Consider the following 10,307-nt stretch of genomic DNA (forward strand, 5'->3'; position numbering starts at 1 on the left):
CTGTTCTGTCATTCTAGACTGGGGCTCCTGGCCCACCGCTCAACAGCCACGTGCAGCTTGGGCGGGAAAGAGTCCCCCACCGCTTAATTCCTGCTGGGTGTTTCCTCTTTGGGTCAGAGCCAAGCTCTCCCAGTCCTCTTCAGGGGGCCCTGCCAGGACGTCTTCTTGGGGAAGCTCCGTCCGCTAAGTTTCCGTGGATTGGAACAGGTTCCCTGTTGGATCCCCAGCTCCCGTTACGTGTAGAAGGGGGCAGCTGGCGTATTTCCCGCTGCCGGCCCCACCAACAGAGGGCAGGGCGGTGCTTCCATGCAGCGGAGGGGAGAGAGTGAGAAAAGACCAATGGGCGGCACATCAAAGACTTGTCTGTCTAAAGGAAGGGAGAAAAGGAAGGCGTGGGGGAAGGGAAGCCCAGAACTGTGGTTTGAAAAGCCAAACCTGATTCCACTTAGGGATCTGTGGCTAACCGGACCTGGATTCGAGTCTGGGCTGGCTATGTGCGCCACACCTGTCAGCACCTCCTTCAAGGAGCTCCCGGCCAATCGGCCGGTCTGCACACGAGATCCCTAGCACTCATTGGGTGACGCTACTCCCTTCCGTGGAGCGTCCTCTTACCAGAGGCTGCGGAGCATCCAGCCTCACCACCAGTGTTAAACATCTGGAATTATTCCACGCTACTATTTCAGGGCAGGGGGTGGGGTGGGGAGGGAGGCGGGGAGCCCTTTTTATGCAGGGTTTAGGGAAGAAAAGGAGATTCCGTCTGAATTTGAGACTGGAGGAATGCTGAGTTAGGCAGCTGCAAGGAGAGGGACCAGATGGGGTGTCCGGCAGCCCCTCCTCTTCCATGGACATCACCATGTTGGGGCGCATTCTGGGGCAGCCCTTGGCCACGGAGCAAAAGGGTCTGGCCCTTTGGTTTGAAGAGGAGCTCTTGCCTGGACAGTGGGCTCGGAGGAGGAGGAGGAGGAGGAGGAGGAGGAGGAGGCTGTGGGTCACCGCTTGCCATGAGAACTCTAGAAGCTCCAGCAAAACAAAACAGAAAGTCACACCCGGCCGAATGTTCTGCGCATTTCCTGGTTGCGGGAGAATAAAGTGCCCTTACAACACAGGTCCAGCCAGAGCAACAGGATATGAGGGACCCCTGGGAATTCTTCCCCCTTCCCTTTGAAGCAGCCCCAAACTTTCCTCCTTTGGAACCGCCGGGGGCTCCTCCCGTCCTCCAGGGTGTGGAAGCACACACAACCCCCCCCCCAGCGAGACAAGGGCCTCCCTGTGACAACCTCCCTTTCCCTCCTCAGATTGCCAGAGAGCTGCATCAGTTCACCTTTGACCTCTTGGTGAAGTCCCATATGGTGAGTGTCGACTACCCTGAAATGATGGCGGAGATCATCTCGGTGCAGGTCCCCAAGATCCTTTCTGGGAAGGTGAAGCCCATCTACTTCCACTCCCAGTGAGGGCGAGTGGTGGACGGCCTCCTTTCCTCGGGCCCCTGGACTCCTGCCCTGCAGTGCCTTGGCCCAAGAGGCACAGTGTGTGTCCCCCAAGAGGCACCGTGGCCACAAAGAGCTCCTTGCTGGGCCCCTTTCAGGTTCACTTTTCCTGCTTTGCCCTGAACTTGCCTTCATGTCAAGAGATTTGCCGGCTTCGGTGGCCCGTCGTGTGCGTGGACTTCCTCTTCCAGTTTTGTGGCGTGGCGCCTGGCGGCCCTGTTTACATTCTTGTGCTTGTGCATTCCCCACCGCGGCTTTGGTGGCCCCCCCTGCACACCCAGGGAAGGGCCTGGCCCAGAACCATCCGCGGCTGCTTTCCCGGTGCTGTTTATTTTCTGCCCAGTGGCAAGCAGGTCATAAGGGAAGACTTTCGGGGTGGGAGTGGGGTGTGTGTGTGTGTGTGTTGGGTTGGTTTTTCAGCAGTCTTTGCAGCTCCTTTTTCATCTCTCCAAGAAAAGGTCCGAAGCATCCCTGGAAATGGCGGGAGACGCAAACCCCAAAGCAGACCAAGAGAATGTAGTGGCTATCCATGCGCCTGCTAGACTTTGCTTTCAGACAGGGCTTTCTTTGCACATACAATCAGGCTCAAGACACCCCATCCGTCGTCCAACTACGTACGTAGAATAACAGGGTTGGAAGAGACCTTTGGAGGTCTTCTAATCCAGCCCCCAGCCCCGCTCAAGCAGGAGGCCACAGACAGCCGGTCCTGTTCCCAGCGCTCGGACCTTCCGCTTCACCTTCTCACTTGAACAGACACCCGAGGAGAGCCGGGTGTCGCCTGTTGCAGTGGCTGGTGTGGAAGATGCTCGCAGAGAGCCCGATTCCTGCAAGTGGTTCCGAGGGCCGCAGGAATGGGCGGAAGGCAAGAGGAGGGCTGGAAGTTTTCCCAAGGCCCGGAAATCATGGGGGCTTTTTTGCAGCTGGTACTACTTCATCTTTCTTCTCCTGTGGACCATGAGCCAGAAGTAAAAACATTTGCCCAGTGAATGTGAACACATTCCAGTTGTGAGCTTTTTTTCTCTTTTCATGCCCTCTCTAACGCTCTCTCTCTCTCTCTCTCTTTCTCTTTCTCCGTTGTATTTCTTTCCCCCTTCCCAACCCTCCCCCAGTCAGCCTCATCCAAGCTCTGCCTCTTGTTGCACGACATTCAATTCCCTTCCTTGGATCACTGGCTTTTTGCGAGATGGCAGGGAGCCCCCTCAGCAATCACACAAATCGGTGATCCTTCCTGGGAACATCCCTGCACGCTGTGCTCGCCCGGCCCAGAACCGTTCCTTTCCTGACGCTCTGCAAGAAAGCAGTGACGGAGCCCCTTTTCTTTTCCGTAATCCCTGCTGAAGAGTAGGAGAGAAACCGCCTTATCAAAGGAGACGAGGAGACCACCACCCCCCAATTATACCTCTTTTTTTTATTTTCCTATTAGATACCACTTTTTAGCACAAGGTGACATCTACTGAGAAAAAGATGAAAATAGAATCCAATCTTTGGAGAACCGCCTGGGCCGCCTGAGGCTCAATTCTCAAATCTGCTTTGATTTCAAGATGTCTTGCTCTGAGTTTAAAACTTGCCCACCTCTGAGTCATTTTGATCTGATGCTTAAGATCATTAATTACCTGGCCGTTTTTGTGTCTTTACATGGACCCCAGGCTTCAGCTAAAGGAAAAACAAGGTTATATTTCTAGCAACGCAGAGTAAAAATGACCAACATTCAGTTTCATCTCTGCAGAAACAAGAACAGTAAAAACAGCAATACATTGAATTAAGCTTTTGCTTTTGAGTGATGCTGTCCACTGCATTGCCAAAATAAATCTATTTTGGCTGCTTTTTAATATTTGGATTGTTAATAACAATAATTGGAAGCAACCACTGAAATACGTTCCTGTTTTCTATACTGAGGCTCCCTCTCCTCTCATTTCGTAGAGCAACAGTGACAATGCTATGGATATTTGGGGCTTTTCTGATCCTTCTTCATGCTATCTCAAGAGATTTAAAACACACACACACACACACACACACACACACACACACACACACACACTGAAGCTCTTTTTTAAGACAAGAGTCTACATTTTGGGTGCTTGCTTTGAAAAGCTCCTCCTCTGAAATGCATCAAACTGGATGAATTGCACTCTTAACCACCCTTCCCTACAGACTCAATATAATTTCATTATTCATTTTAGAAATATTGCCTCAAATGCACCTATAAGCGAGTGAAGATAAGGCCATCAAAAGTTGGGCAGAAACCTTGAAAGCCCTTCTGACGAGCCCGAATGGCTCAGGTCAGGGTGTTGATTCAACTTCCCTCGGCTGCACGGGATATGTGTGACGTGCCTTCCACAGAGCTGGCTGCGGGGAGCCACAGCGTCCCAGGGTGCATGCATGCACTGCACTTGGTTTCGGGGTGCTTTCCTCCCATACTCAAAATCATCTGAAAACCTTGAAACCCAAGGGCAACGCGTGTCCTTCGTGCTAAGCGGCCGCAGAAGGGCAGAGTTCCTGACATCTTCAAGATCCACGCACAAGTAAAGTGCCACCTCCGTTAGACCTCCGCAACCTAGCATGGCTGCTTCATGTTTTAGATACCACAGTGAACTTGCTAGTTTCTTCAAGTACCCCAGGATGACTCATTTGGGGTTGCTGTAGCCGGTCACTCAGCAGGTTCATTTCTCATCTGTCTCTCCAGCAATCTTCCAATCAGGTCCAGAAGCTTCATATTCTGGCCATTTTCTGGAAGATCCTTTCAAATCCTTTTTAATGAATTGTCATGTAAATATTGGAGAATGGATTACTGGTGGCCGGGAGTTAAGTATTTGCTTTCTTCAGTTTATTTACGGTGGACTACAAGGGGAAAAAATTAAAAAAAGGGGGGGGAGCTTATGAATTATGAAAAGCATTTACAACATCATAGTCATCGGTCCATATTTTTAGAACTGTGCATTTTATGCATCGAAATGATTATGCATTTTAAAAAGTGTACTTAGCCTTGAGTTCTGCCATATGAAAATTGCCTTTTGTGATACGAAAAGTTATTTGCCAGAACCCAACCGCTCTGAAAATGCGCAGGGGTTGGACAAGGACTGACAGACTGGGGGCGGGGGAGGGGGGTTGAATGCTGCTGCTGCCTATTCTCCCCCCGCCCCCCCAGCCCAGGGCATGCTGGGTCTTGTTCCTTTGGCAGTTGAGAAGGAGGAGAAGGAGCCGTGAATGGGAGGAAAGGGACATTCCCATTGGACAAGGAAGGGACCTGCGCATTTGACCCTGGACGACGTCACAATTCTGACGACAAAGCCTGTGCATCACAGATTTGGGGTTTATTCTATTTTAGTTTGGGTGTGGGAGGTATGTGCTTAAGAATCTTAGATTTTCTATAGTTAAAGATGCCGATATCTATGTTTTCCCCTTTCTTTGGGAAAACTTTTCTCCGATTCTTGCCCCTTAAATTGTACTGGAACCTTGAGTTCTCTTTTGTCCAAAGCACTTTGTAAAGGCTTAAGCTGCTTCTGTGTTCACTTGTTGCAATTTTGACCGAAAGAATGTGTAGTGTTAGTACCAAAGAATGTTATTTAAAGTGGGGAGAAACAGATGTCTGACCCTCTTGCTCCTTCTCCGTCCCCAGGACGAAGTGCCTGTGGGACTAACCGAGACCAGGAAGCACGGGGATCTGAGGGGACGCATGTCCTTCCTGGCCTGCTGAGCAGAGCTGCCAGCCAGAGGGGAGAGGGTCTCTTGGGTGGGGAAGAGCCCCTGTGGAGGATTATTTGCACTGGGGGGGGAGCCGGGCCCTAATTTTGCTCCCACTTGATCGCACTAAAGGTTCTCGGGGTTCACAGCTCCTCCGAGAGTGGAGGAAAACAGTTTGGCCAGAGAGCACAGCCTCAGTGTGAGTGGAAGGCTGAAGGTGTTTCCTCTGCTTCCCTTACCTGTACCTGTGAGGATGCTGCAAGCCACCGGGGGGGAGGGAGGAGGGCCAGGCTGCGGCCAGCAGGGGGCTTTTTGGGTTTTGTCTCCCTTCTTGGAGAGGAGCCGCTCTTGGCGCGTTGACCTCAGAAGGGCGCCAGGGAGGACACTCAAAGGTCGGGACAGAGTCAAGGGCCCCGCTGCATCCGTTCTGGGCAGAAGAAGTGTCCAGCTCGCGCATTGAATGCATAGAAAGCAAAGGGGTCAAGGCACCCGACTCTTGTCCTTGTTTGGAGAGCCTGGTAGGGTGGGTTGGGGGTTAGACGCTCTCCTTTTTTAGCATAGCTGGAGCCAGAAATAATTCTGTAAAAATTGTGGCACTTTTTTGAAAAGTTACATTTGTTAATCTGCTTGTGTATTTTTTTAATTCAATCTTTGCATACATAGATTATTGTTAGATGAGATCACCCCAATGGCTGTGCGCTAGAGGTGTGTGTGTGGAGGGAGTTAGATGGACTTGTACAGGTTTCTATGGTTTTAGTACAGTCAAATAAGCTTGTGACGCTGTAAAATATCAATACTAGCCAAAGAGCTGGAATGTTGCCCTCAGAACAGGTGCCCACGCGGCTCTCCAGGGCCCAGAACTGCCTGTCAGAAGCGTCGAAGGGCAGTAGATAAAGGATGATTTAATTAGGCTAAGAATTCATTGAAAGAATATGAAGTGGATGGATGGATTCTTTGCTATGGTCAGTGGTCATAAAATCTTTACATACATAGAAATGATTGGTTGATTGATTGATATTGATTGGGTTGATTGGTGAACAGATCAATTTCTGTGCATTTTGCATATTACATGACAAAATGTGGCCATACTTAAAGAGAATAATGGCCTTATTATGTCCAGGAAGTGGTCTTTAATTAATGGTGCCAAAGCAGATAGAACCAGCCATTTATTTACCGACACCAGTAGAAGAAAATGCAACTGACTTTATGAGTGTCAGAATTAGACACACAAGTGTGATTCAGTGTTGGACATTTGGATGGGGATGCTGGGTACAACCCCAGAAGCAGCTGCAGCGAAGGTCTTGGGGTGAGTGGCATGAGACCAGGACAAGCCACCTTTTCTGGTGAGTTGTAGCCGTCCATCCTGGTTGCAAAGGCTAAAACCTGAGAGTTCACGTACGCCCAGCCCCAACACGGAGAAGTGAACTGGGGACTGTTAAAGAGAGTAGGTTACAAGACAAAAGAAGCCTTCTGGTTCTGACTTCATTAGTACGTTGTATGATTAATAGAAGGTGACCGTTGTCGTTGGACAGCGGGCAAATTTCATGCTGTCAACCAGTTCTGATCTTTGTAACCTTGGATTTTATTGTTCCTCCAAATACAGTTTTAAAAAGCAAACCTTGATTGTCTGAATCCGTGTGTACATTTCCTGTCTTGGCTGCTTTTTTTTCCCTGCTACTCTACCTATGAAGACTCTACCGACTTTTTGATGCAGTTTGTGGGTTATTCATCTAGACCAGCGATCCCCAGTTGTTTTGGATCCGTGGACCCCAGGAGAGGGAGGGGGGTGGGGATGGTTTGATGCACACAACCTAACTCCCCCGTGTGCAATTGCAGCTTCATGCACACTCACCCACCACTTCCACAGCCCGGTCCCCAAGAGGCCGTGGACGTCTGATGTAGGCAAAAGGACTGAGAGAGAAACTTAGGCAGAGGAAGCATTTTAAAAGCGTTTTCAAGCTATTTATGCAGACTCGATGCTGCCGTAGGAAATCAGTCTTACTGAAGAGAAAATAAATAATTAGCTTACATCGATTACTTAAGAATATATTTTACAGGATCTGGGTGAGAAGTAGAATCTTTTCCTATCCCTTCCAGCTGGACCCTAAATATGTTTAGTTTTTCTGCATGGTTCTTTTCTTTTTCGAGGTGACATTTATATTCTGAATAATAACTTACACCTTCCTAAGGACAACAGTGGCCACCAACTTCCCTGCAAATACTTCTCAGGTAACTGCGCTGAAATGACTCATTTGCAACAAGTTTAAAGAAGAGAAAATGGCAGACCCCAGGCTGGTCTGCCCTGAAAGGGACATTGGCTACCCAGACAAGCTGCCTGATTGGCTGATCCCAGGTGCCCATCAGAGGAGCCATTCAGGAGCATCTCTGCAAAGTGTCAGCCAAGCTGAGCACCTGGAAGCACCTTTGCTTGGGGAGGGAAGGACATCCAACTTCTCAAGGGACGAGAGGAGAGCATTCCTGGAGCCCCAAAAGCCTCTGAACCCACCCACTGCCAGCTCTCCAGTTTAGTATGTTAATGATAAACATTCTCTGGTGTTCCTGCTGTAGGCTGAAGAGACGAGCGATATCTTGGGCAATGTTGTCCGGTTTCCAATCTCCCCTTTCTGAAGAAAGTCATCGGATAGCAGTTTCAGAAGACCTTGGAGGAAGCAGATTCTTTGGCGTGGTTTCAGTCTGGGGGTAGAGTACCCAGGCGGTGTTGCTCAGCGTCTCAATAGCCGTTGATAAGGCCAGGAGAGCAGTGGTGCATCGGTCTGGGGCTCCTGGACTGCTCAGTGGGTTTTGATGCATTGGCCACTCGGTGGTTTTCAACGCCACTGACCAGCTACCGAGGCTCGGGGTGGTAGGCACTAGGCTGCAGTGGTTTGTCTCCTTCCTCGGTGAGGTCATCTATCAGCTTGGGATTTGGTATAATCCGAATCCTGGGCCGCCAGATGATGCCAGGGTCTGGAGGCTGTTTGGGTCTGGATGGGGAGGAACCAACTTTAGCGCAGTTCTGCCCTTGGCTCAGAGATGTTTTCACCTTGGTCGTCTTGGATGGAATTGCACTTCTCGTTCAATATTGGCTTGCAACTTGGGGAGGTCCTCCTGGACTCTCAGCTACTGCTCAAAAAAAGGAAGCGGCAGCTGTGGCCAGGTTCACTTGTGTGGCAGTTGCATCTTGTCTTCAGGCCCGTCAGAGTCATTATTGCTCTGGACTTTCGCAAAGCACTGCCCCTGAGCTGCTGTGGAAGATCATCATCTGGAATCTACAGCTAGAGCGGCTTCAAAACACAACGTCAGCAGTTATGGGCCCTTCTCCTTCTTCCCGCGTGTCACTGCTGCTATGCTAATTGCAATGACTGCCAGCTGGCTTCCGAGGGCAATTCAAGGTGTTGATTATTGATAAAGCCGTTCACGGCAGAGGGTCTGGTTATCCAGGGACCACCTATTTCCTTTTTTTTTTTTTTAGACAGGTAGAATTCTTTATTGGCCAAGTGTGATTGGACACACAAAGAATGTGTCTTGGTGCAGTGTCCATAAAAGAAAAGATACTTGCGTCAAGAATCATCAGGTACAACACTTAATGATAGTCATGGGGTCCAATAAGCAATCGAATCATACTAGGAAACAGTCAGTGGGTGTCCCTTCCATGAAACATCTTCTAAGGAAGCAAGGCAGTCGCAGAGCCTGCCCTCCAGAATAGCATCCCAGAGGCAGCTGCACTTTGCTCTTATCACTTAAGACACAGACATTTGATGTCGACAAAACCATTTGCCGTGTTTAGTTGTCACTCAGATTTGAGCTTCGCTTAAAGGAGACTGCACTCTCTCTAAGGCTGGAGAAAGGGCACCAGTGGCTCGGTCAAGGGAGAAAGGGCAGACACACACACTACCCCTGTGGCTGTAGCAAGGCTGCGATGAGTAGATTTCCCCCCCAAACCCCAGCTTTGCTAATAAGGGAGTCCATCCAAGACAAAGGATGACACCAACACTGCCTATCGTGAGCAATGATCAGAACACCATCAGCTGCGATTCAAGAACGATGATAGAGACAGGAAGAAAAATAACATCACTTTTCATTGTCTCATTGCAGTTGAAGGGTTGTCAGACAGCACTTTGACCTCAGTTCAGACTTTCAAACATTGTTCTGTCCACATAACAAACTGAAATCCACCACCCGTGACCATCACTTTGCTCCTCTGCCTGGAACACGATTCCAACATGCAGGGAACCGGCAATAAATCTACTCTGCCATTTTCTGCCCTGAAGGGGCGAGGATGGGGGTGGCCTTGAGGGACGCGGGAAAGAAATGCTGCTTAGAAGACAATCACAGAAGAGAGGAGCCCCCCAGTGGCCTAAGGGTTTGAGGAAGAAACTTAGGAAGGAGCCGGCCTAATGGTCGGGGCTGGAAGTTTGTACCTTCAGACTCACAAGAGTCTGTTACTGTAGCCTACAAGGAAGTAGTCCTTGTAGTCCTGCAATCACTTCTTCCAAAGTCTGAACATCTTTTTTGCACTGTTTCTCTTCTTCTCTGTGATGCTGTCTATCCCACATTTTTATAACTTATTAATAAGTAGGTGGGGATCTACTTTCTCAAATGCCTTACTGAGATTCAAGTATACTGTGTCCACAGCATTTTGCTAAGCTAGTAATTTAATCACTATCAAAGAATGAAATAAGATTGATTTAGCATATTCTGTTTTTGACAAACCTGTGTTAGCTTCTAATTGTAACTTTATTTGTTTCTATATGTTGAGATAATATCTGCCAGCTCCTTCAGAACTCTGGGGTGTCTGGGTGATTTGTCAAAAGCAGACAGGTGTTCCACCATTTCCTTGCTTATTTTTTATTTCTAGTCTGTCTTTTACAGTAGTCTTTTTGGTAGGTTGGCCTGTAGTTTCTTTTTGTGTGAAGACGCAAGGAATGAGTTAAGCTTTCTCTACTGGCTTCCTTGCCATCTCTCTTTAGTGGACCAACTGTATCCTTGACTTTTTTTTCTTATTATTTATATATTGAAAGAAACTTTTATTATTATTACCTTTGACTTTTGTTGCAAGCCTTTGCTTTCCTGACTTCATCTTTGCAGATTCGGGCTATCTGCTGTTATTCTGTCTTAGTTATGTGTCCCTCGTTCCAT

The 10,307-nt window shown here is 48.8% G+C and overlaps 1 protein-coding gene across 1 annotated transcript in view; it reads left to right on the forward strand.

Moving 5' to 3' along the window:
• Window positions 1-6,785, forward strand: part of AR (androgen receptor) — a 133,335-nt gene extending 126,550 nt beyond the window's left edge. The window contains exon 8 of the mRNA XM_026703098.2: window positions 1,296-6,785. Within this exon, the coding sequence (XP_026558883.1) occupies window positions 1,296-1,451 (156 nt within the window). The 3' untranslated portion in view covers window positions 1,452-6,785. The remainder of the gene's footprint in view (window positions 1-1,295) is intronic.
• Window positions 6,786-10,307: the final 3,522 nt, after the last annotated feature.

Source organism: Pseudonaja textilis, chromosome 12 (assembly GCF_049901715.1).
Source record: "Pseudonaja textilis isolate UNSWEBS1 chromosome 12, rPseTex1.2, whole genome shotgun sequence".
NCBI classification, from domain to species: Eukaryota; Metazoa; Chordata; class Lepidosauria; order Squamata; family Elapidae; genus Pseudonaja; species Pseudonaja textilis.